This window comes from Condylura cristata, unplaced genomic scaffold (assembly GCF_000260355.1).
Source record: "Condylura cristata isolate star-nosed mole 26May11 unplaced genomic scaffold, ConCri1.0 scaffold00014, whole genome shotgun sequence".
NCBI lineage: Eukaryota > Metazoa > Chordata > Mammalia > Eulipotyphla > Talpidae > Condylura > Condylura cristata.
The window spans coordinates 13,232,192-13,258,254 of record NW_004567115.1 but is presented as its reverse complement, the minus strand read 5'-3'; the positions used below and the strand labels follow the sequence as shown (position 1 = coordinate 13,258,254).

The 26,063-nt window shown below is 43.0% G+C and overlaps 2 protein-coding genes across 2 annotated transcripts in view; one reads left to right on the top strand and one right to left on the bottom strand.

Annotated features, from left to right (window-relative positions):
* Positions 1 to 5,188: 5,188 nt before the first annotated feature.
* On the top strand, positions 5,189 to 17,616 carry SRPRB (signal recognition particle receptor, B subunit). Its single transcript, XM_004682191.2, has 7 exons — positions 5,189 to 5,387; positions 5,999 to 6,093; positions 7,216 to 7,293; positions 10,081 to 10,163; positions 13,887 to 14,023; positions 15,406 to 15,460; positions 16,470 to 17,616. The coding sequence occupies exons 1-7, from the start codon at positions 5,234 to 5,236 to the stop codon at positions 16,681 to 16,683; spliced, it is 816 nt and encodes a 271-aa protein (XP_004682248.1). The 5' UTR covers positions 5,189 to 5,233; the 3' UTR covers positions 16,684 to 17,616.
* A 3,239-nt stretch (positions 17,617 to 20,855) lies between these two features.
* The window catches only part of RAB6B (RAB6B, member RAS oncogene family), a 60,320-nt gene continuing 55,112 nt past the window's right edge, over positions 20,856 to 26,063 (bottom strand). Inside the window, exon 8 of the mRNA XM_004682189.2 lies at positions 20,856 to 25,129. Within this exon, the coding sequence (XP_004682246.1) occupies positions 25,065 to 25,129 (65 nt within the window). The 3' untranslated portion in view covers positions 20,856 to 25,064. The remainder of the gene's footprint in view (positions 25,130 to 26,063) is intronic.

Here is a 26,063-nt window from a genome sequence, read left to right as displayed (position 1 = left end):
CACTTGCCTTAGCCACCTGGGCAAGGTCATGGCCCACCTGCTAAATGTGGAGATCAATTTCATTCTTTCAGTCCTGAGTCTGTTTCTAGCACTGATACATATATTAAATATATATATATATATATGTATGTATGTATGAATGATGCACATATATTTAATATATATGTATCATTTCTGTATATATACTATATATATACAGAAATCTTTTCCTTAGAATCTCCCCCAGAGTCTCTGACATGGAAGCTCTCTGCTTTCATTATGATTTCTGTCCATCTATGACCTTACTGTGGGCTCAGCCTGCCAACCCGGAATTTTAGAGAAGCCTTCATGGCATTCTTTTGAAACTGAAGATCAGTAAAATCAGTCGCACTCTCTGAGCCCTTCCTAAGCAGTAGAGTGACTCCTGGAAACCTAGATTTCTGAGCCCTGCATCTAGCATTCCCATACTCAGACCACCTCCTGCCTGTGGTTCTACACTATAGCATTCTCATAGAAACCAGAAATCCCACAAATCAAAAACTGAAGTGATCATCTTTCCCATCCTCTCTGGCTTCCCTAATCTGCCATTTCTTTATTTTCCACAACATATAAAAGCATGGTCTACTCACTAACAGGAGCCACAAACTAAGGAGTCAAATTTCAGCTGTTTCCTTCGGTCCATACCCAATATCACCAAGTTCTGTTGATTTTTTGCCTCATAGACAACTCTCCAGTTGACCTGTTTCCTAGCTCCTGCCATGATCTTACAGGGCAGAGCTCCAAAAAGGTTTCTGGACATTTCTCAACTTTCTGGAACCAAACACTGGGTCCACTCTGCAGTCCAGCCTGCCATTCACCTCTCAGCACACAACTCTGCCTCACTTTGAGCCCATCAACATTCTGCCTTATGTGATATTCAGCCCAACTCCACCCTTTCTCCAAATTCTCTAATAATTCTGTCTTGCTTTGTTTGGTGAGATGCCCCTTGGTTTCTCCTGGGTATGCTCTCTTAATCCAGTGAATTGAAACATCTAATTTTGTCAACAATGTACTGAGTACTTAGCATGAAGTCAGGCACTGTTGGCTCTTCAAATAATTTGTTTACTTTTCCTTATTCCTATCTATACACACAGATACTATAAGTATAACAACTGAGATGGTTTTTGGATTTATTCTTTGATCTTTCAGTATTTATAAATAATGATCATATATAAAAATATACAAGAGTAGGTTTCAATACAATATGCACATCTCACTTTAATTCTTTTTCTTTTAAGCCCCTAAGTATTTTTTTTAAATATTTGTTTATTCATACAGAACTCGGGTGCAGGCCAGAGGTATGGGGGTGGTGAGAGGCTTCACCAGAGACAGAGTAGGGAGCAGAGCAGGTAGGTTGACTAAGTACACTGCTGAGGGGTGAGGTCTGCCACGCCATGTGAGTTGCCTCCAAGGTGGGGATTTGAACTCTCACTGAAGCAGCTGTAGCTAGCTTGCAGTGCTGCCTCCTAATCCGTTGTGCCACCAGGAAGGGCCCGCCCCTAAGTAGTTTTATAAAGAAGCAGAATTAAAGAGAAAGTCTGAGTTCTGGAATCACATGGTTGTTTCCCTGAATATAGGCTTCATTGTGCTTTGGAGTTGGTGGGAATAGGAGAGGAAGGAAAATGTGTCTGGTGAACATGACACTTTCACTGAGGAATCAGAAAAGGAGAGATCCTCTGGATATGCTTGTTGCATTGTAACTCTCCATCTGAAGCATTGTAACTCTCCATCTGATATGTGAATCAATGAAGAGAACTCCTTAAGCAACAGCATGCAGTTTCTGCACACATTCTCCCCTCCATTTGTCTACAGAGTACCTGGAGACCTGACCTTTCCATATGTGGAAATGGGTGAGGACAGGCAGTGTCTCACACTCTTCTATCTCAGAGGACTGTCCCCTCACTGAGCATTCCTGAGGCTGAACTGGCAGTGCTACATGTAGATGCTCCTGCCTTCAGAATAGCAAGAAACAAAATGAAAACAAAACTATGACTTTGTCTTGTTAAACCACTCTTTCATCACCCCCAAATTTCATCATCACAGTAGCACTTTTTATATTCATATTTATATTTAAAGCTTTGATGAAAAATCCTTATCCAATGAGGACAGTGTTGGCTGGACTTCTTCAAGTCAGGTCTTTTCTCCTCCTTTCAGTTTTAATCACCAGCAGGTATATGTAATGACATAATCCAAGTCGTGATTTTTCTAAAGAGGAATCATGGTTATGATACAGAGCAGGAATGGAGGCCATAAGAAAGAAAAGAAATATAATGTGCTAAGATTACTATCAGTTATGGTAATTTTAACTGAGAATACTAATTTTAAAAAAGGCAGTTGGTGAGCCACAGAATGTAGTATGATCACGTTTTTCATATAACTTACCTTAGAGTAAATCATTTCCTCATGTAAAAATAAAGTAGTTGGTTTACTTACTTTAACATCATATCCTAAATAGCCTTCATTGCTTTGGAGTCCCTAGGCCTTCCTTTATCAAAATAGCTAGAAAATGAACTGAACTATGTTAGAGCATATAATTAAGCATAAAGGAGCCCAAATGCCTGGAATCAAACATCAGCTCTGTCCTTTACTATGTAAACCAGAGTAAGCTATTTTGCCTTCTGTAATACTGAGATGACAGCCAAATTAATAAATTGAAAGTATTCAGAATAGGGGCCCTCCCTGGTGGCACAATGGGTTAAAGCACTGCACCATGAAACAATCGCAGCTATGGCACCCTGGGTTCAATTCCTGGCCAAGGAGGTGATCCACATGGTTTGCCCGCTGTTCCTCTCAGCAGTGTATTTCAGTCCATCTGCCTGTTCTGCTCCCCATTCTGTCTCTGCTGGATCCTCTGGCCCATAATCTAGTTCTTTAGTATGCATAAATAAATAAATAAATATTTAAAAAAAGAAAGTATAGAGTAATGTTTGCTGCTAGCAAGAACTCACTAATGTAAGCAATTATACTCACTCCTTACCTCTTTTTAACCCACCAGCCTTGCTTCCATACCCAAGCTCTTCTTTCCCTGCCCACTGTTCCCTCTGAGCTCACTTTATTTTTTCTTTCTTTCTTTATTATACAGAGAATTTTCTTTTAATTTGTCAAACAATAAAGAAGAAAATGTAGTTTTGTTAATAAAAATAGAGAGGTGACCAATATCTTCAATCATCAAATTAATCAAAAGCATTTTTTTTTCCTCAATGGATTACAGTTAAACGAAAACTTGAATAGTTAGGATTGCAAAAAAAGATTAGTTATTAAAGTGGAAGATTAACTTCCATTTCTTTCATAAGTGTATATTTAAAGCAAGCTAGCTAACATGAAGACTACTTATAAATAAAACTTCTTCAGTGTAGGTTTTTAATTATAATGTCTAGAAATAATTTGAGCTAACATATCTTCCACTATCATTCTTTGCCTACTTTTTTCTTCAAAATATGCATGAACTAAAATTACTGATCATTTTCAAAGTAAAATAGATTTTACTTGGAGTTTTAATTGTAGTATACATGGACCTTTTTTTTTTTTCTGTTTCTAAATTCCATTTCCAAAGAGTCCACTTTCACTGAAGGCTTCATCAAATGAACCTCTCTGCTAAAAAAGATGCTGCTGGCCATTTCCTGCCTTACTCCTATTTTTGCTGACTTCCTCCTTGGCTTGACCAGTTCCTTTCTCCTTTCTCTCAATACTTGCATGATTTTAATGACTACTTGTTTACCTATGTCTCGCAAATGAAAACACAGCATTTATTACTGAAATTTGACATTTGTAAACAATTACAACTGATATGGTAAATAGTATCACCTGCTTGATAAAAGATTTTAGATTTTCCAAAGTCATCTGAAATGCAATTTTCATTCTAACTATTGGTCGCGCCCCTCCCCACCCCAAAGTCCCTCCAACTGAGTTTTTAGTTCACTTTGTGCACTCTGATCTTCCCACTAACCCACACCAACTGCTTCAAATGGAATCTTGATAAGTCTCCTAGTAAGCATATCCCATTAATCACTAAATGCTATATATTTTCCTTCTAAGCATCTGTCAAAACTGCACTCTCCTTTCCATAGTTACCTGTGTTCGAGCTTTAAACTCTGAACATCTTTTGCCAATATACTGCAATAGCACCTAAAGGGTCTTCTGCTCCCAGTATTTCTCTCTTCAATCATTGTTACCCATTGTTCGGCCGTCACTCACATCATCCCAAACTAAAGCTTCTTATTTCATTTGGGATAAAGTCCAGATTTCTCAGCATCACATATATCGCACCCAGTTCCTACAGGTCTGGTTCCTTCCCAATCTTTCTTGCTTTATTTGATGTCATTTCTGTTAAAAACGACAACTACTTAATGACAGAGACTGCAAACTGGCAGTCCCTGAGAGGTTTTATTTAGACCACAGTTGTTGAACGTTTTCCAATCACTTGATGAAGTTAGAAGAGTACAGAATGTCCCACAAAAACACATCTTTCTGGCTTTTCTTGAAATACTAGAATAAATGGCTAACTTAGTTCCACAAACCTGCCTTGCAGAGTGGAAGCTGTCCACTTTGGGCAGAAATGACAGCTGCAGATTTCAACAGTCCCATTCCTCCTCATTGATTTTCCTGGTTGGCTCCTTCAATGTAGATTTTTTCAGTTGCAACTCTAAATTACAGGGTAGGGACACAAAATTGCTCATTTCTTTCTGCACAGAGCATCCTTTCTCCTGAAAAGGCGAATTCGTCCTTCCTGTTTCAGTTCCTGTCACTATCCTCCAGGAACTTTGCTCTGAATCAGTGATGGACTAAGCGACCCTTTCTGTATTCCACAGAGCCCCGTACATCCGCTGTCACATCCCATGCCACGTTATATTCAGATGAAATATCTGTGTAATGGCAGGTTTCTCACGGGATATCCTACGAAAAGGAACGACTGGAAATTCTCAGTGGAGCTTTCTTGAGCCACTAGTTTCATTCACCCTTCGTTCTGTCAACCACATTTGACCTATCGCCTCAAAGATGAGAGCGTCACTCTTGAAATACTTGAGGCGGGACACTCGTTCGGTTAAGAACATAGTGCCCAAGAGAACTACAATTCCCACCAGGACTTTCGGGAACCCGCCTCCGAAAGAGGAAATACCGCTTAGGAACTACCACTCCCATGATGCTCCGCTCGGGACGCCTACGCAGAACCCAGGGCCACGTTGCTTTGTGGAGCCGGAGACAGTACGCCTCAGACATGGCTGCCGTGGACTCCCGGCGAATGGGGAATGGCGATGGTGTCGGGGGCGCTTTCCAACCCTATATAGACTCCTTGAAACAGGAGCTGCAGCAGAGGGACCCGACGTTGCTGTCAGTCGTGGTGGCGCTTCTTGTGGTGTTCCTGACGCTGGGTAAAGAGGCGATTGGTGGTTATGGCGGGTGTAGAGCAATCGGGATCCCGGACTTGAATTGGGTTGTGCAGACCGCGGTGTTGGAACCTAGTCGGGGGTATCTAGAGTGACCGGCCGGTTATACCACTCTGTTCTCCTGCTTGAAGCAGTAGGAACAGCTCAGTTAAAGGGACCCTCTGGGAACTTCAAAATGAAGTCCTGGTCCTTGGAGCGCTGGTAATTGTACCCCGCCGGCCCTGTTGTGCCATAGCGCGGTGCCCCTTTTTATTGCTCTCAGTGCCATGGCTAGCAGGGTCTTTATTCAGGGGTGGGCTTACGCCCTTGGGGTACAGAGTTGCTGAGATAAATTGGACTTGAAGAAGTCTGCAGTGGAGGTGGAGGAGTCACACACAGAAAACGTTGGTAGTTGGTCGTGACTGTTTGTCACTCAGTGGGAATCCTAAATAGCAACATATTATAATGATCGTAGTAATACAAGAACGTTCCAAATGAATGAGCATAACTGCTGGTAGTCTCCTATAATTTCCCGATCTCAACCATATGTTCATATTATAGGTAATAGTATACTATCTAGGCTTAATTTTGATTTTTTTTTTTTTCCTGTTCAACAGTGTTCTGGAAGTTCATTCGGAGCAGAAGGAGCAGTCAAAGAGCTGTGCTACTTGTTGGCCTTTGTAACTCCGGAAAAACACTGCTTTTTGTCAGAGTAAATACTTTGATATATACTTCTCTTAAACTTGATAGGAAATTTTAGGGCACCCCCATTATACCTGAAGGCATGAAAAAGAAGCTGAATATGACAAATTGAAATTAATTTTTTACTCCTGTGGAGGACAAAAAGACTTGTCCTCCTTAAAGTGGAATTTCTTGACCATATATACTTTCTTAACACCTACCACACATTGAAATTTAGTCCTTTTCCTATTTTAAGGGTTCTCTGTAACTACTTTCATGCCATGGCTCAGAGGCCAGAACAACTGAAGAGGTAGAAGACAAGTATCTGTGTAGAGCTGCCTCAGTGGGTCCTCTGTTCCAGGCCCCACTCCAAGCATGCAAAGTCCCTGATAGGGGATGGCATAATATTAGCATATTATCTATGCCCACTTAGTAATTTGAATCATTTCTAGATTGCTTGTGATACCTAATACAGCTTGAATACTAGGTAACTAATTGTTATACTGTGTTGTTTAGGGAATAATGACAAGAAAAAAATGTACATATTCATTGCAGATGCCAGCATTATAGGACTAATTACCTAGTATTTATATTCCCTCTGTAGTTAGTTCAGTCTGGGGAGGTTGAGCCCTGGGATAAAACGGGTCAGCTGTAGGATTTGTAATTCATTTATGTGTGATTCATTGCATATAACTCTTCTGAAATCTCAGAGAATTTTTTTAAGGGTGATTCTTTGATGTAATAGGCTACTTAAGTTTCTTTTCATTAATATTGTAAATCTATATAGCATTTTTTACCTTGTTTTCTGTTACAAAAAATAGCAGAGGTTTTATAATTATTCTTCCTTTTAATAAAGATTATAAATTTTCTCATACTAAAAAAATACTATCTGGTCATTTTTGATGATTAAAAAAAGTCTGTAGAAGGTTGGCAAATTTGGCCAATAATTTTAGTTTGAAAAACCTCTTGTGGAAAGAGGGGACTTAAGTTGCCTTCAGTTAAATGTGTCTACAAGTAAAGGGGAAACAATCAGTTGGGTTCTTTTCAGGTAACAAAACAACATGCTTTTATTTGACTTTACACCTAGAAGTGTTAGATTTAGGTTTGCTCTTTATGTTTATTCAGATCTCCCCCATATGGTCTTATTTTGCAGTTGTTAACAGGCCTTTACAGAGACACTCAGACGTCCATTACAGACAGCTCTGCTGCATACAAAGTCAACAATAACAGGGTAAGGGGCTCCCAGATTGTGCAGAGTCTGACAGTTTTAATTTACTGTGATGTGTCAGGAAAGAGCAACTCTAGAATGAATTAGTCTGAGAATGGAAGTGCCATTTGTACCTTACTTATGGATATGGTCTGTGCAGCAAATTCTCCCCACCATCTACAAAGCAGAATGAATCATGCCACCTCTGGCTTCATTGTACCTCATGCACACTAATGTTACATTGCATTTTATTAATTTTTGGGTTTTTTTTCCCTAACTTTATTCTGAATTCTTAAGGGTGAACATTAAGCCTTTGTGAGTGTGTGTGCTTTGAATAGGTAATATATAGGACAAAAATTCAAAAGTTTAAAAAGCATATTTGGTGAAAGTAATTTTGCCTTTTCTGCCCAAGGACCCAGTCTTCTCTTAGAGGTAATAGCTGTTAACCATTTTCCTGAGTGCCTTCCAACATGGTCTGCATATATGGACATATTGATAGAACTTTTATTTTTTTTCTTTTTTAGCTTTCTGATTTACCTACTGTTTTGTTTTAATAATATGCCTGATAGAGCTGGGGTTTGTTTTCTACTTTTTCTCCCTTATTTGTACACACTCCTTGATTTATGAGCTGTATAGTATCCCATTATGTGGCTGTGCCATACAATTAAGTTCTTACTTAATCAGAGCCCTATTAATAGACATTCAGTTTCACTATCACAAACTTGCTTTTAGGAACAATGTAGCAGTGGATCTCTTCAAGTGTATATATGAGTCTTTCAAAAGTGCTAATGAGGATTTATGAGGAGGCCCTTTAATGTACCAATGTCCTTATCTATAGAGCTGCAGAATATAGCTTGTGGTGACTGCCAAGCCTATCATAATGCTTATTAAGTATTTGTGCGTCAATAGAGGTTAGCTTGGGTGGCTCTTGGAGCAGCAGGTTATAGAGGGCTGGATTGGAATGGGGAGCTTAGAAACCTTGTCCCCTTCTCCTTGTCCATTGTCCCTCTACCCCCACACCTTTTCTAACATCTCCAGAATTAAACATTGTAAACAACGATAAATATCCTTTTTAAATACCTTGAGATATTTTTGCTTTCTTTAGTAATAGCACTCTTTCTCACCCCTTAACAGATTGCAGCAAATCTGCTACATCTTTCAGGAAAATCCAACATTATAGAATCACTTTTAAACTCCCAAGGATTCAGACTTTGAAATTTCAGGTTTGGGAAATCACTAATTCTTGAGACACTTGTACCAGATTTTTTTTTTAAGTAAAGGATTCCAGGGTATGCTTTAGACCTGTCCCTATACGGTAGCCACTGTCACATGTCTGTTGAGCACCTGAAATGTGACTAGTATAAACAGAGAGGTGCTAGACTGTAAATAAAATAGACTTGGCTCTTATATAAAGATGTGTAATAAAATGTAAAATATTAATAACTTGATTTTTTGATTGTGTTAAAAGGATAAATATTTTGAAAAACTTAATAAAATTAATGTTGCTGATTTTATTTTACTTCTATAATTTGGTTGTCAGAAAACTTAACATTACATATAAGATCTTCATATTCCTATTGAGTATGTAGAATATTTCATTTTTCATTTTCCCACCTCTCTCCAACCCCCCTTATGTTTTATGTATTTTTTTAAGATTTATTTTTATTTATTTATGCACACAAGAACTGCAGTGTAGGCCAGATGTGAGTTGGGGGCAGGGGGTGAGAGGATTCATCAGACAGAGGGGGAACAAAACAGGAGAAAAGGTGTATCTACTGAAATACACTAAAGGGAGCAATAGACAGGAGAGATCTGTTGCACTGTGCGGGTTAGTTCCCTGGATGGGGATCAAACTCATGTTACAGTGGCTGGCAATAGCTTGATAGTGCTGAGACTTTAACCCCTGTGCTCCAAGGAGCCCTCCCCTTTATGTTTTAGATTTAACCTCTCTCCAGAGGGTAATGATTCCTTTGGATTGTGTGTGGTGTGTGATACCATGCTGAACATTGATTAAAGCTGGCTGCGGATAAAGTAGAACATAAGAGAAATGATCCTTGTTTCTGATACATGTATCAGGGACATACCTGAGAGTCTTTATCATTGAGAGCTGTTACATCTGTATTGAAGCAGATCTCCAGGTTGAAGGCCTGGAGTGAATGGGGCTCAGTGAGTTTGCTCACTTGGGATACACCCCTCCATGTTTCAGTGACTATCATGTGGATCAGGAAGTGACAGAAAATATCGATGGAGTTGAAACAAATAAATGACATAACTAGTAAACAAATATTTAAAAAATTAAACTATAAGAGAAATGTCAAAGAATGCTTTGTTATACAGATTGGGTGTTCATATAATAGTAACCTACTGATGATAAAGTATAGAATCTCACATTCCTAAGTTTATAAATATTTACTAATGTTTGTCTACATACTTTTGCTTTTACTCGTATTGGTATAATTCCCCAGTCTCAGATGGACCATACTTCTTGAATCCCTCAGGCAGGACTTGGTTTCTCATGTATCCTCAGAATATTTACCAAAGTTGTAATTTCACACTTATATATAATTTAACATTGTCTTGGTCTTTGACTATAAGCCTTGTTAGAGTAAGGAATGGTATTTTACACATATTTTTTCTCACTGTTATAAATAGATGACTGTGTATGAACATTTGTTTGATTCATTAATAAGTGTCATTTTTAAGTTAATTAATTTATTGAGCACTATTCTGGTACGTGAAGTCTGATATTAAAGGTTTATGTTATGAAATGCGAATCAGAGCTGGAACATTAATGTTACTCTGCCATCCTAGGGCACTAACCTGACCTTGATTGACCTCCCTGGCCATGAGAGCTTGAGACTTCAATTCTTAGAGCGGTTTAAGGCATCAGCCAGGTAAGTAGGAAGGAAGTAAAGTGAGCTTGTATGAAATCTGTTTTATTATCAGCATGCTCCATGTTTGCTGGTATTGGGGAGGCAGCTAAGTGGCCTAGAAAGAGCATGGTCCTTGGGCCCCTCGTTTCTGGATTGTAGGCCTACCTTCACTATGGCTTTGTGAGGACTCTTAGAGAATATGTGAAACGCCTTTCACATTGTATTCAGCAACTGTTAACATTCATAACCTTGTGAGTAGATTTTTCATTTGCTCTGATGACACATTTAATCAGTGGGACTATTAAAAACTGAAAAGTAATTTTAAAATTAGGTGGAATCCTAGAAGTTATTAAAATTTAACAGTGCATATTTCTGTTCTTAAATCACATAAAAATGGTGCCTCAAAGGTACAGAATGATACTTTGATTTAATACTGTCCTTGTGTTATTGCCTGCTCTTTCCTAAAATTCTTGTGCTACAGTTTAGGAGCTTTTAGTTTGGTTCTGTGTCTAAATTTGATAAAACCTTTATGGGAAAACCAATATATTGCATTTTACTGATGTTAGACACATTTTTATGTCTGTGAAATTGGAATGCTGTTTATAGGTAGTAGTGCCAGTCATAGTTTAATTGACAGTATTGTCTCTTAGTTGTACCAAAGTAGTAATGTATCAGTTCATCAATAGAGTCTTAGGTTTGATAAAGATACTGGTTTGCTCTTTATTTTCCTGGCTGACTTGACCTTTCTTTTGTTGTTGCTTCCTTACCCATAAGATGGTGATGATGTGTAGTCTGTAAAAGTGAGATTATTGTGTGTGTTTTCTTTTAAATAGATTTTATTTTTTAAGGCATGTTTAGGTTCACAGCAAAATTGAGCTAAAGGTGTGGAGGTTTTCCATATACCTGTGTTGTCTCATGATTATGAACATTCCCCAGCACAGCCATATGCCTGTTACAGTTGATGCCTCTACATTGACATAACTGACAAAGGCTTACAATCATTGATTTCAATTTTTTTTCCCTCGATTTTAAAACATTTTTTGACTTTGATGTTTTTCACACTGTCCTTTCATTTTATTTTTCTCTTCAACTTTTTAACCTCCAACAATTACTAATTTGCCCTCCCCCCATTCAGTAATTACCTAGAATTATCAGAATTAACTAGACTTATCAGGGGTTTTTTGTTTTTTTTTCTTTGTTCTCCATTGCTTGTTGCTGCTTATTCTTTCCTTTTAGAATCCATTTTTCTCTCCCCCTTTTTTTTAGAAAAGATTTATTTATTTATGCATACAGAACTGGGATACAGGCCAGAGGTGCAGTGGTGGTGAGAGGATTCACCAGAGACAGAGTGGGGGGCAGAACAGGCAGATCAACGAAGTACACTGCTGAGGGGAGCAGCGGGCGGGTCAGGAGAGGTCTGCTGCGCCATGTGGTCACCTCCTGGACAGGTGGGGATGAACTCATGCGGAAGTGGCTTTAGCTTCTTGGTGCTGTACTTTAACCCGCTGCGCCACCAGGGAGGGCCCCAAGTATATCTTTTAGAAGCTTTCCAGAATTGATAAACAAAATATCAAAATGTTCATCTTTTGCTCAATTGAAACTATTTTTCATGGGCCTTTGTTTTTGAATAACTTTGAGTGTAAAATTTTGAATAACTGAGTGTGGTAATTATTTCCACTTTCATGTTGAATGAAGTAATACTAATTATAGGCATCCGGTATAGATGAAAATTCATTGATCAGTCAAATTGTAATTTCACTGCATTAAATCTATCTTTTATACCTTCTGTGCAGGTAGATTTTCTACTGTTAATGGGTGACTTAGTTTTATCATTTTTTTTAAAAAGAATTACTTATGCTCACAGAACTGGGGTATAGGCCAGAGGTTCAGGGGTGCTAAGAGGATTCACCAGAGACAGAGTGGGGAGCAGAACAGGCAAATTAACAAAGTACACTGTTGAGGGGAGCAGCGGGCGGGTCAGAAGATGTCTGCCACGCCATGTGGGTCAGCTCCCTGGTCAGGGATCGAACTCGTGCTGCAGTGGCTTTGGAGAGCTTCAGAACCCGTTAGTGCTTTAACCTGTTGGGCCAACAGGGAGAGCCTGAAATGTTATAATTTCAGTTGAAAGATTCACATCTTCAATACTGGAAAATTCTCAATATTATCTTTTCAGGTAGTTTTATTTCCAAATCCTCTGTTCTTTCTTGTAACTCTTAACATCATTACCTTACCATTCCTTTCCTTGTCTCTTCTCTAGCATACCTTCCAGTTCTTTTTCCCTTACATATTATGTGATTTTTCTCATATTTGTTTTATACTTCACTATATCCTTTTCATCTGTGCATGCTCTTGATTTTTTCATTATATTTTCTTTAGTCTTTGCAAGTCTGTTTTTTTCAAGTCAGCCTACTTATATAAGATCCTATTCTTTCATTATGGTTAATTCTCTTAAGTAATTTAAACTATTTTAAACTGTGTTTATGGGTATGAAAAGCTCTTTTCAAAGGTTCATATTTCCTTCTTTTGAAAGCCATCAGTTTATATTTCCTCCTTCTTTGAGTCTGGCACAATTTTTATATAAACTTCTTGTTTGGGCCCTAACATGCGAGAAACTATAGGTCATACCCTGTCTCTGTATGTGGCACAAGTGGCTTGGTGTCTCACTAACTCTTGGTTGTCTTTCCATCCCACCCTCCCTTAGATGACTTTCCACTTCTAGACTTCGCACAGGATGTCCAGTTCCAGGCTCCCCACTGGCAGGCTGTCTGTTGCATTATCTCCTTCCCTATCTGGGCAGTAGGGTCCTGGCCTCTTGCCTGCTGATTTGCTGGGCTGCTTTGCTTTAACTTTGATAACCCTTTTATTTCTGGCACGTGAGGATACGCACTGTGCAGTGTTATGTGGGGCCTATCCATCAGGTCAGTGTACTTCTGGTTTGACTACCCGGCTTGATTATCAGTCTTCCATGTAAGCACCACTAGTCTTTGTAAGCTGGTCAGTGTGCCATGCTCCTTTGCTACTGATTCTCTGATTTTCCTACTTCCCCGGGTATCAGCTACCTTGAGTTCTCCATGGTGAGAACATGGTTCACTCCTTTGTGCCCTGTACATACTTTTTTTCTAAACAGTTTATGCCCCAGTGTTTTGTCTGGTTAAAATTTAGCTCAACTGTTAAAACCTTTAGGTCTTCTTGAACAGGTCTCTTGTATACATTACCTTCCTCTTTGTTTCTGTTATCAGGTGGTTCTATATGTATGATTTCCTGGTCCTTGAGAGAAGACATCATTTCCTGTCGTCTATTTTTTTTTTTTTAAGATTTATTTATTTATACATACAGAACTGGGATACAGGCCAGAGGTGCAGGGTGTTGAGAGGATTCACCAGAGACAGAGTGGGGAGCAGAACAGGCAGATCGACGAAGTACACTGCTGAGGGGAGCAGCGGGCCGGTCAGGAGAGGTCTGCCACGCCATGTGGTCACCTCCGGGGCAGGTGGGGATCGAACTCATGTTGCAGTGGCTTTAGCTTCTTAGTGCTGTGCTTTAACCCTCTGTGCCACCAGGGAGGGCCTCCTGTCGTCTTTTTTAGCCAATTATTTGATATGTAGTAAATAAACAGTCCTTTGTAAGTCAGTTTTGTATTATGAATTTGTTGCATGCTGTTCATTGGGAGTGAGAGGAAATTAAGGACATGTTTTCTTTCATGTTGCAAGCTCTAGTACCAGTGTTTCTTTTTCACCCACTCAGGGCTGTGGTGTTTGTTGTGGATAGTGCAGCATTCCAGCGGGAGGTGAAAGATGTGGCTGAGTTCCTCTATCAAGTCCTCATTGACAGCATGAGTTTGAAGAACACACCGTCATTCTTAATTGCCTGCAATAAGCAAGGTACTATCATGTTTTCTGATAATACTGATTGAGATTTGGGGAGGATTACTACTCTGAATTAATATAGTTACCTATAGTTTTTTTTTTTTTTTTAATGCATACAAGAACTGGTGTACACGCCAGAGGTGTGGGGGTGAGAGGGCTCACCAGAGACAGAGTGGGGAACAGGACAGGCAGATCTACTGAAATACACTGCTGAGGGGAACAAGGGGCAAGACAGGAGAGGTCTGCTGCGCAATGTGGGTCAGCTCCTGGCTGTGGATCTAGTTGGTGCTGCACTGGCTGTGGAGAGTTTCACAGTGCTGCGCTCCAACCCCTTGCGCCACCAGGGAGGGCCTATCTACAGTTGTTATTATTGAGGATTGTTTACATATTAAACTGTGTATATATCAATTGTTTATATATTAAGGCATTTTAAATCTTATAATTTATTGATACTCTTGCATTTTCATTAGTTTTTTACCGAGCTTTTTTTAATGAATGACACAATAATCATAATTTTTTCTTTGATAGTTTTTCTTTTTTAAATTATAAGTCATTTTACTAAGTTCATCAGATTGGCAGTATGTTACATTAGATAAAAAATTGTGGCGGGGCATAAACTTTCAGACAAGTTTACGGTCCAGTACATTCCATTAAGGGGGACTTGTGGAAGTTGTTTTCTATTATGATAAACATTAAAAACTTTTTAGTCATACCCAGTAAAACTAGCCTTCGGTCTCATTGCCTCTAGTAAGGTAATTAGGCTAGTTAGTTTCTGCAGGTCTCTTTCAGATTCGCTGAAGGATAGGTTTATTCGTGAAAGAGCTCAAGCATTGCTCAGTAGTGACCAGGTAATGCTGAATCAAAACTGCAGTGTTAAGATGATAGCTGACCTCTTTATTTCTCTGTTCGTTATAAGGACAGGGGGTAATGTCCATTCAGCTTCTGCTGTGTCACACCAGCACTTGTTTCTTGCTTATTGTGTTCTTGATGTTGTCTTGATACTGTCTCGGTAGCAGCTACAGATATGCTTGTTTTTTTTTAATTGGAAGGGAGGGTATTATCTCTTGGAGTGAAGGCTTTTGTTAGAATAACAGAGCTGATAGGCCATATTAGCTAAACTTCTGAATGTTGATTTTAAAGGTCTGTAAAATGTAGAAAGTTTTTGTAAGAGGGAAAAAGTCAATTTTAGGATGACTAGTAGATTTATAAGCATTATTTTAGGAAAACCTCTATGCACAAATACAGAGCTTACATTGCTAGTGAAGTTAGTAGCGATTAAAAAGCTCTTTTTTTAAAAAAGGGAAAAGAAACATACTGACTTAATAGGAATTCTCCATATATGCAAGAAATCTTGGAAAAAGATTTTCTGGCTAACTTATGTGTTTATTTCTTTATAGATATTACAATGGCAAAATCAGCAAAGTTAATTCAGCAGCAACTTGAGAAAGAGCTGTAAGTATGAATAAGTTGTATTGGCTAATTGTGTATCTTAACATTTAGGAAATGTGAATATACTGCTTACATCTTTGAATGTGTATTATTATTGCAATTAGCCTGAAATTTAGTGTGAAGTATACTTGTGAAAAGTTGACAAAAGAGTTAGCAGAATTACAGAAAGTAATAGGATGATTATATTAAATTACATTTTAAATATTTTAAAATTTTCTTGGAAAGAAGATCTTGGGTTTTTAGAAGACAATAAGCTCAATTATTTTACCACTATTTCTCATTTGTAGTATATGTGTATCTTTCTAAACAAAGTATTGCGTAGTTTTTTTTCTTTTTTAATGTGGACTCTTCATTGATTTTCCTGCAACCTCTTAGCATCACAGAATGCTTTTATCTTGTGGAAAAAAAGAAAAAAGCAGATTGCCAATATGTTTTCCTCTAGGAAAGGCGGTGGGCTACTTCTGCACTCCTTGTTAGGGCCAGCAGGTGGCAGTAAGGTGGCTTAAACAGGGAGATTTGGTGGGTACAGGTTGAGGAGCAGTCAGCGGGCCCAGACTGCAGAGAGACTGGAGCTTGTAGATTTCAGAGCTCTGTTTACAAGTTGGATCAAAACAGGTGTGAACAGACTATCTACCCACTCTTAACTTCCAAGAACTTAAGTTTTTGTAACACTGCTAGTGTGTTATTTTTAAAATACACTTTAAAATGGCATGATGCGGGAGCCCCTACCAGCAGAGGGCACTGAGCTGAAGGAAGATTGTGTATGACCTGGGTACATTGCTGACCTGCCGTCACCTGGCTATGTAAGGTTGGACCCTGCCCTTCCTGTCTGTCCAAGACAGTGGTCTGTAAAAGCAGAGAATTTAATCAGCAGTAGTATAGTCAGCAGTTTCCTGATAAAGTATTTACAAATCGTTGAATTATTTAGAAACCGCTGTTTCCTAATGGCCTTTTGTTGCTCTGTAAAAATTAAACTCTTAGCTTTCTGACTCATGTTCCTTTTACCTTCCAGCAACACTTTACGAGTTACCCGTTCTGCTGCCCCCAGCACACTGGACAATTCCAGCACTGCTCCTGCTCAACTGGGAAAGAAAGGCAAAGAATTTGAGTTTTCACAGTTGCCCCTCAAGGTGGAGTTCCTGGAGTGTAGCGCCAAGGGCGGGAGAGGGGATGCCGGCTCTGCTGACATCCAGGACTTGGAGAAATGGCTGGCTAGCGTCGCCTGAGGGGCAGGGCAGAGGCTTGAGACACCATGTGGATCTGTGTGACTGACAGCTTGGGGATATTTTACATATATAAAGGCACATGTACTGCAGCCTGGAGCTGGGGAAGAAGTGGTTAAAATGTTACAAGCATTTCTTTTTTCTAGAAACAAATTACTTTTGAAACCAACTTGGGATTTTTCTTTTTATTCGGTTCCCCCTTTTAAGCCTGAGTCACTCTGGACTCGTGTCTCTTCCTTTTGTTAAAGTGTAGTGTCCCTTTAGCATACACAGAGTCAAGGTCAGTGTGATGACAGACACCCCATGTAGAAAGGATGTCATCATGAGAACATGCCTGTCGTCTGGAAAGTGTTCTTAGCCTCTTCTGCTGTATTGGTCCTCTTTGCCCAGAAACAAACCCGATGGGCGAGGAACCAGTTGCTTTCTAGTGGTGCTGATGTTCACGGGCACCTCTGAGTGCTCAGATTTGTAGGTTCAGTTAGAATACAGCCTCCTGGTGTCATGAAAGGCACAAACAGCAGAGCCCAGCTAACAGTTCTTCGTCAGCTCAGAGACTTGCCCATACTGTTGCCTCTTGGTACTTAAGAGATCAAAACTAGAGCATGAACCCTGGAGTCATGCCCAGGCAGCAGGGTCTAGTGTGCTTCCGTGGTCACCCTAACTGGGAAGTATGTGGAGACTTATTCTGTTTTTCTGTGTTTCTGGGTGGCTTAGGACTCAGGATATCTTTATGTGCTATTTGTTCAGCTTCGGTTTTGTATCCTTACCTAGAACACCGTGGAACAATTATAAAATGAAGAAAATCCTCATTGGATTTTTAAAGTGCATTCTGTGATGGTTTATTTAAATGTCTCCCTTTTTGAAGTGGGATTCAGTGCTGTCTTCCTAAACGTGTGGCTTTTTAAAGTCATTAATATAATAAAACTGTCTAACCATAGTGAATACAAATGGGAGCATGTGACTCAGTCTTAACTCCAGTTGCCAGGGCCTAAATATTGCAGCGTGCAAAGACAGCTCCATGCCAGCCCAACCAAAGCTCAGAAAGTGCCAAGGTCCTGGTGTGTGTGTAAGAAGCCAGTCTGAGAACAGTGGGTGGTGCCTTCACAGTAGGGGTGCAGGGTGCTTTGGAAGCAGCTACTAGAGGCACCTAACCTGGCCTTGAGGGACTAGGGGAGGATGAAGCCACAGATGCCAATTCATGGAGCCAGCCTCTCTGCCCTTCATCAGATGAATGGATGGCGAGGCCGCATGCAGCATATTACACACTGGGAAGAAAGATGAAGTGGTGGCATTTGGCACAAAATATATGGAGCTTGAGATTATATTGAGTGAAATCAGGCAAAAAAAAAAAAAAAAAGGTTTCACTCATCTGTGGCGTATAAATACCCTAAAACAGCTGAACAATAGAAGAAATAAAAATTTGAACTTGGCAAAAAAGGTGATAATTAGCAGAGAGGATGGGGAAATAGTGGAGAGGATAGGGCCCGAGGCAGATGGTGGTAGGCATCTGAAAATTATAAAATCTGCAAAAAATTAAAGAAAAATGAAAGCATAGGGATGAGAACATTCCAGTGCACATGACCCATAGCAACCTCGGTGCTGGCATGAGACATGACTGCAAGCTGGAGCACATTAGACCTTGGCCCTGGCAGCATTCTCCCGTCAGACCCACTGCTGCCAGTCTCTGTCTCTTGCCCCTTGCTTACTAGCTAACTAGTAACTTAAGTGGGACCAGAAGTCACCAAGTTTGCTAATGTGATAATCGTAGGTGCTCACAGGCATGAAGTCACTTGACAGTGATAGAGGCGTGTGTTCCCAGTCTTTAATGCTGTTTTCCTGGTTGACAAGACATGTACTTGAGAGGAAAGAGTATACCAAAAAGGTGGCTGAGGGAGGAGGCAAGGCTCAATTTTAAGGCCCAAGGATGATCTTTTGTAAAAGGAGTTCTCAAGTGTCTCGCGGTTGGTGTGCACAGATGACCTGCAATGCTAGTTAAAGAGCCGGTCTGAGGACCCAGCTTCTAAATACTGTGGCCTCGGGAATCTGCTTCACATGCCCTTAACCTGGCATAGGGGGCTTCTGGGAGCCCCGTCAGAACTGGCTGCTACCTGATGTATGTGACCCTGTCGGTAAGAGAGAGATCATCATGGGATGCCTGGTGGGGGTTAGCTGGGACTAGTAAGCCCTGGGCACTCAGTGGGTACATGCTGCCCCCTTCTGACTGGGTGTGGCCCACACCTGCGGGTGGTCTGGGCATCAGCCCCACTGTTGCTCACTCTTATTTCAAGGCTCCTTCAAGGCCTCGGTAGCCCCTTCCTGCCAGGCACACCTGAGTTTCCTGGAGTCTAGTCTTGCTAACACAGCTGCTGCCAGTGGGGTGTGTTGGGGCCTACCACTCATTTCTTTGCCCCACAACAGCTTCTACTCGGGGCTTCCTGGGATTCTGGTAGTCCTGTTTTTTAAAGAGGTTCTTCGCCATGTTCTGTTGACCTGAGGTGGTTTCAGCCAGCCAGACGCCAGACTTAACACTTTTTTTTCCTTGAGGTTTGAGTTTAGCACATAGTTATCAAAGTTTCAATTGGGTTGCACCCACTGTCTCACCTGAAGGATATTAGCAGCAATTAAGATGCTTACCTTCTCCATTTCAGCCCTTCACGTATTTAAAGTGGTTAACACACTTGGCTTGTGCACAGAGGAGTGATCCCATTTCCCATTTCAATTCTGAAACCCTGAATTGCTCCTGGCTCACAAGTGCCTTGCCTGTTCATTCAGAAACACCGAGCACTCTGCCAGGCCCTCCTGCTCTTAGAAGTTTATGGCCACATGCTGAGGTGAAGACGAGCTCATTTAATGTGGCTGCCTTCCTCAGCCTAACTCATCAACATGAACACTGTCATGGTTGCCCTGCACCCCAAACACTCTGGGCCCCCTGTTCAGCTAGCTCACCCCCAGTGTTCTTGTCCAGCAGGGCTGCGCTTCTCTGGGGTCTCGGCACCTCCTGGGATTCTGGTGTCCTCCTGGGGACCTGCTCTGTGTAAAGCAAATGGTGTTCTGTTGACTTAAGATGGTTTTGTTGCAGCTGAAATGTACTTCCCTCTAATTTGAGTGTGGGATAGAAATATTCAAGCTCTTTCCTCCACTCTTGTCACTGGGTCGCAAAGCATCAATGAGGAAGGCCACCTCACGCAGGAGCTCCTAAGGCCGTGACGGGGACTTCCACAGGACACTCCCTGCGTCACGTCTGGGGAATCCTGACAGTGCTTCCCTCATCTGGGTGCAGGGCAGCTGCCAGTGTGTGCCCACATTGGGACCATTCCCCCTTTGCTCTCTCACATCAGGGCGCTCTGGGAGCATCACCAGTGGCCCCGGGACAGCTTTAGCCTGCTCCATATAAGCATCCACACTTCAGCTCTCTGGCCTCTGCTCCTTGACATCTCTACCTCACAGGTTACAGTTTACAAAATATAAACATTTTTGTAACCAGCATTACAGAAGAGTGACCTGTTCTGTCCCTTCTAATCACCTTGAGATGGTGACTGGAAAGTCTTCCAGAACCATTAAAGAAGGAAGATAATCAGCGAAGTCAGAATTGAAGAATGGGACCCTGGTGAACTTGGCCTATTTCACAGCCCCAGCGTTGCCAGTATTTTCAGGACAAGGCAATTCTGGAGCTGCTCTTTCTTGGCCTTTGACTCCCCTTTGGCCTCACAATTCTTCCCTGGGAGCAGTTTTTGTGGGGTGAAGCTGGGAGTGCTAGCAGCAGCTTGGTGTCGCCAGAAAGGTGACTAGGGTTCACTTAAATTTCCTGCCTTTAAATGGCTTTCTGGAATTCACCAGAAAGATCAGTCCCTGCATCTCCCCTTCATGGCCAACGGCCATGTCGAGTAGAGATCAGAGATGATGAAGCTATTGCACACCTGAGTCAGTTATGCTATGTTTCCCTTTCCATCAGCTTTTTGGCTGAATGGAGGCTGGGTGATGACTGCAGATTTAATGTCTTTAGTGTGTCCTACCGCTCCAGAATAGGAGAGCCCAGGTAAGAAGTAGAAGCGAAGGGCTTTGGGTGGACACACAACCCAAAGTGAAAGGCTCTTCATGGAGCACGCATTGAAGAAGACTGGTGTCTCACCCCCATATATGACCGCAACTCAGAGACATTAGACAAGAGGCTTGTGTTGAGAATTAGGACAATTTATTGTTTGATCAACATGCTGAGTCTTCCACATTTTACACAGTTTTATGTAAAGTCAGTATGGCCATTTATGCCTGTTGAGCCAGTAAGAGATGGAAATGCCACTCTCTGTGTTCCTCAGTCACTTTTGAGGGGTGGGGGAGGGAAATTGAGGGGCGAGTTAACACACACCATGTGGTACAGACTGGCCTTCAGTGTATGGAGGCTTTCCACTGAAAGTAACATCCACATCCCACTTTCTTCCTAAGCCGTGCCCTGCTGGGATTGTTGGCCAGACTTGCTCTGAAGCCCAAGGAGTTTACACATCAAGAGCCCAAGGTTTCAGAATACCTACATAATTGCTTCCTACAAATTAAGGGTGCCTGTGTGGGGCCCAAGACCAGCAGAGTGAACTGGGAAGGCTCATCTGTGCAGTAGAGGAACCTTTACATTACACTGGGTCTCCTTGGCTCATGCAGAAGCACTGGCGAGAACTTACATCCTAACCAGGGTAAACAGGTTTGAGGGGTCCCCGTGCACAGCAGCCTCTTGCGTTCAAGCGCACGGTCACACTGGACACACAGGCCGCGGACGAAGAACGCTGACTGCATCCAGCTTCCCGGGTGAGCATAAGCAAGTCGCCTTGTGCCTCAGTTCTGCAGTGGTTACACGCGCTCCACCTTGCTGTGTGGCCAGCGGACGATGCTTCACTTTCGAAGGGCAGAGGTAGTTTGGAAACTCATGGGCATGCAACCCTGCTGGGTTGGCGCACATCCTGGTTAGCTGCCCCTCACGTGGCTCAGACTGCCTCACCTGCCTCAACTCCTTCTCAACTGCTGTCCTCACCTGCCTTCCACCTCATGGAGGAATGAGGCTGCTTTGTCTGCAGGACACCGAAGCCAGCGGTGCCATCATCCCACCTGGTCCTTGAGGGCAGCTGCTCCCAGCACTGGCTGATCACCAGGAAGGCGAGGAGGTCTGCACCCTTAGCTACCATCACTTCCAACCTCCATTCTGTTGCCTGAGACACTTAATTGGCCTGGCCATTGCACCTCAGGCCTGGGCATATTGCAAAATGATCAAGATGCTCACAGGGAGAGTGATGAGAACGACAACAAGGAGGTTTCCAAAAAGGCAACTTGCTTCAAAGCACCAAGCATGCTAACGTCGGACTGCACACCTTCAGTCCCTGCACTCCCCACATCACGCCGTCGTTGACATTCGGGCATGTACAGTTCTTTCCATCTGACACTCAGTTTTTCTGACGCCTGCGAAAGAGCTTTACTGCAACTTTTCTCTAAGATCTTCCCCTCTCCAAAGAAAGCCAAAAGATGAAGTCACCCTACTTATCTCCCAGGTCTGGGCTAGTCGTGGGGAGAGGGAATGAAGTTCCAACTACAATGAGGTCATTTCCTAACAGGATTCCTCCATTTGCTTGTGCTGCCCCCTTGGACTTGGGGTGTAATGCTCTCACTGAGGTTGCCAAGGGAATGAGATCATGTCGTCATAGAGCCCTGAATGTACCTGTGAGCAGAGGACAGTGATGGCACCTGCTGAAGATGACAGGCAGGGAACCAGTGCACTGTGTCGAGTCTGGCTGCCCTAAGAGACCCCAGGAAGTGAGGGGTGGTGATCAGATTTGAGGAGAGGCGGGGCAAGGCATGGCACACTAAGATGGGAGCACAAAGGAGGCAACTGCCCTCGCCTTTGAGGCCCACAGGCTGTAAAGAGGCTGAACTCAGAGAGAGGACACTGAGTGGGTGCAGGAAGAGGCAGGACTCACTGATGCCTTGTCAAGCCAAGTGACTCTGTCTCTTACTGCTCCTCTAGGCAGTGAGGGGAAACAAAATTCATGGTGCCTTAGATATGTGTACACATAAAAAAGGAACTTTCTACTTTTTTTTTTACAGGACCATTATAAGAAAAATTACTCTTTTTACCAAGAAAATAAAAGTCCAGCATACATTCGTTCACTGCAGACCCCTGCAAATGGGACCATCCCAGAGGCCACAAGCTGGCCCCCACTGCCAGCCAGGCCAGATCTTGCGATGTGGACTCCTGTAAATTCTTGCAAAGTAAGCACTTCCAACAAGCACCACTGGGGGGGTGGGGATGGGGCGCCGCATGGGTGGCCACTAGCCCACCTGGGCATGTACACAGGTGCACAGGAGCACGCAGGACACCGTGCACCTGTTTCCATGGGCTATTTTTGCCTGCAGTTGAACACATCTATGCATTATTTTATTGATGGCAAGACAATCACAAATTTGACAATATTAAGTAATTCTTATTTCAACACGTTGCAGTACTTTTGAATTTCCCAAAACTGTTATCACAATGCAAGTTCCAACTTGAGAGCAGGAAAAGCAAGAATATACATCGAGCACATTAATCTTTGTGTGAATGTGTCTGTGGAAAGTGTATACACAAGTCTATCTCTATATATAAGTATGTACACACATATAAAAACTAAACACATGACACTGGAATTACATCCGTACATTGGTCTTTGCCTTCTGGAAAAGCCTGCTAGGAATCCTGCTTCCTCTTTGCTTCACCTGAAGAGAAACTCCTCTGATACACTGTCACACTGCCTCTTTAGCTGAAAGCATGTGACAGGTCCAGTGGACAAACAGTAGTGAGTCCTGCCAGGTTTTGCTGCCATTTTAAACTAGTTTCTGAGAAGCTCCAAAATTCACTGCAACGACTTGTTGGAACCCTGCTTTGTGGAGGAACCCCCCACCCCACCTGCCCCTCAAGGTGGTCATCGAGTCCACACAACATGGCCATCAGCAGCCTGGGGGAAGAGCCCAGGCCACGGTGAACACCATGGTAACTGTTTTGGGCCAGCGTGGCCGCATGCCTGCTTTGTGCAGACCGAGTTGGGGGGCATCCGATGTGTTCAGAACGTTACCCCAGCGGAGGGTGGCGTCACTTAGTGAGAAAAGAGAATTTGCTTCAGAGATTTTACAGGTCCCCAAGACTGAGCCCTTCTCAGAAATGAGTCAAAAATGACACAGACAGCCTTCTCTGCACAGCCTTCTGGAGCCCCCACCTCAGCCCTCCCCTCAGGTGACCACAGAGCTGCTACAGCACCCACAAAGGTGCGTGCTCGAGGACTACAGCTGCCCGCACCGGTGGGCACCAGCAAAGCAAGAGCTGGCTTTTCCAGAGCAGCACTCGGGTGTTTGCAACTGAGGGTCTGAGAACACGGTGCATCCTAAGGGCAGAGGCGCCACAGAAAAGCCTCCCCAGCCAGCCACAGACCGACTCGCCCTATGTCCCGGGAGAACTCCAGGGAGCACAAACTGCATTTCTCTTTGCCCTTTCTTTAAATGCAGCAGATATGTGTGCTGAATGCTGGGCAGGTTGGAGAAAACATTCTCAGAACTCCACTTGGTGCCCCAAGTCTGTCACCCACATATCTACACAGCCCACTGCTGCCAACAGCACCCCATCCTTCCGATGCCCTCTTGCTCTGACATTCAGGCAGGCTGCGGGAACACAAGTGTCCTCCACCCCCTTCAAGGATTTTCAGGGAGGAGAAAGGGGAGGAGGTTGCTCCACGGGCCCAGCTGTGGGCTTCCTGCAGCCCCCGGGGCTCAGTTCCCACCCTGAGCAGGGGCTGCTGGCCAAGGAAGGACAGAATGAAAGCTATCTCTTCCAAGGCTGTTTTGTTCAATTCGTGTTTCATTTAACCAGGTAGGGCCTATATAGACCCAGAATTGGAGCCTAATTAAGTTGCCCGGTTAACTAATTTAACTTCCTGGGCAGGGAATGGGAGGAGGGCAGAGGTGTGAACAGTTCCAAGAGGACAGGAAGGAGGAGGTGTGTGGAAAGGTTCTCTGTAAGTTTACAAATATACAAAAACAAAAAAAGCACATTTTTCAAATAAAAATGACTACATTTTTATCTGGCAAAAAGTAGTATACACATGATTTAAATTTTTTTTTTAAATTTTAACAGTTTTTGGCAATCTTAATAAAGTACAATATATTACAACCAAACCAAAAAATAGTCGTTTAAGTAACAGCTGTTAAGTGACGTGATCCCTGATGCCCAGCCTCCCCCCACCCCACCCTACTCCTAGAGACAGAGAGAAAAGAAAAATCCTCCCATCTTGATGAGCTCGTTCCCACCCCCCTTAGGAAGCTAACCAATAGGAAGCAACACAACAAGCGAGTGGTGTCAGAGGGGGCCAGGTGAGGCTGCATTAGCAGGAGCAGCCGCCCTCGCTGGCCGGGGGCTCCTGGGGCTTGTCCAGCTTGATGTCGATCACTGTGGGGGCAGGGCTAAGGAAGACAGCTGGAAGAAACAGCTAGGGGCTCCCAACCTGCCCCCCAGCTGCCCTGCCCTGCCCTGCGCATTGCCCACCCCAGAGCTGTGCTCTGCATCTCCACAAATGCCCAGGACTTGGGGTTTTGTCTGGCTAGAGGAGGGAGGAGGCAGACCCCTCCCGGAGCCCCTGACCCCTTTCTCTTGCCCTGACCCTCCCACATGCCCCATGGCTGTCCCTGAAGCAACGCTTGTCCCAGGGTGTGGAGTGACCATCTAAACAGGTGGGACAGTCCCTTTCTCAGAGGTGTCCCTGGTGGGCAGTGCTGGCTCCCAGCGTGGCTTTGGCACCTGTCAGCCCACCCCAGAGTGCCCTCGAAGGTGGAGAGCCCATGGACAGGCCTGGGTCCCGCATCTCAAAGTACTACCTGGGCCGGGGCCTAGTGGGCAGCAACAATATTAAACCTTGAGGAGACTGTGTCCCTTATTCCCTGAGGAAGCTGCTGTGAGAATGTGAGAAGCCACACCCCTGGGGATGGACCCCTTAACTAATTTAACATCCTGGGCAGGGGATGGGAGGAGGGCAGAGGTGTGAACAGTTCCAAGAGGACAGGAAGGAGGAGGTGTGTGCAAAGTGTTCTGATGGAGAAACATCCATCAGCGCCAGTGGGTTCAAACTTCACTGCCAAGCTAAAGATGATGACAAGTCAGGCCCAACCACAGGACACGGTCTGAGAACTGTTCTGGGCAGGGCTTCAGGGCCCTGGCGGGGTTGGGGGGTTGGTAAAAGAGCCCCACGAGGGGACCCAGTGCTGGTGTCATGGATGGTTTGGGGGCCCCTATCTGAAGACTGAGTGAGTACTAAGAAAAGCCAGGCTCCTCTTGAAAATCACACTTTCCCTTCTTGCCAACATTTTGGTCACTTCGCCATGACAAT

What these genes read in the sequence shown, in the direction of transcription:
- SRPRB (XM_004682191.2), top strand. Translation starts at nt 5,234, where the DNA reads ATGGCTGCCGTGGACTCCCGGCGAATGGGGAATGGCGATGGTGTCGGG. An exon ending in AATTGCCTGCAATAAGCAAG is followed by an intron (nt 14,024 to 15,405) that starts GTACTATCATGT and finishes ATTTCTTTATAG; the next exon opens with ATATTACAATGGCAAAATCA. An exon ending in CAGCAACTTGAGAAAGAGCT is followed by an intron (nt 15,461 to 16,469) that starts GTAAGTATGAAT and finishes TTTACCTTCCAG; the next exon opens with CAACACTTTACGAGTTACCC.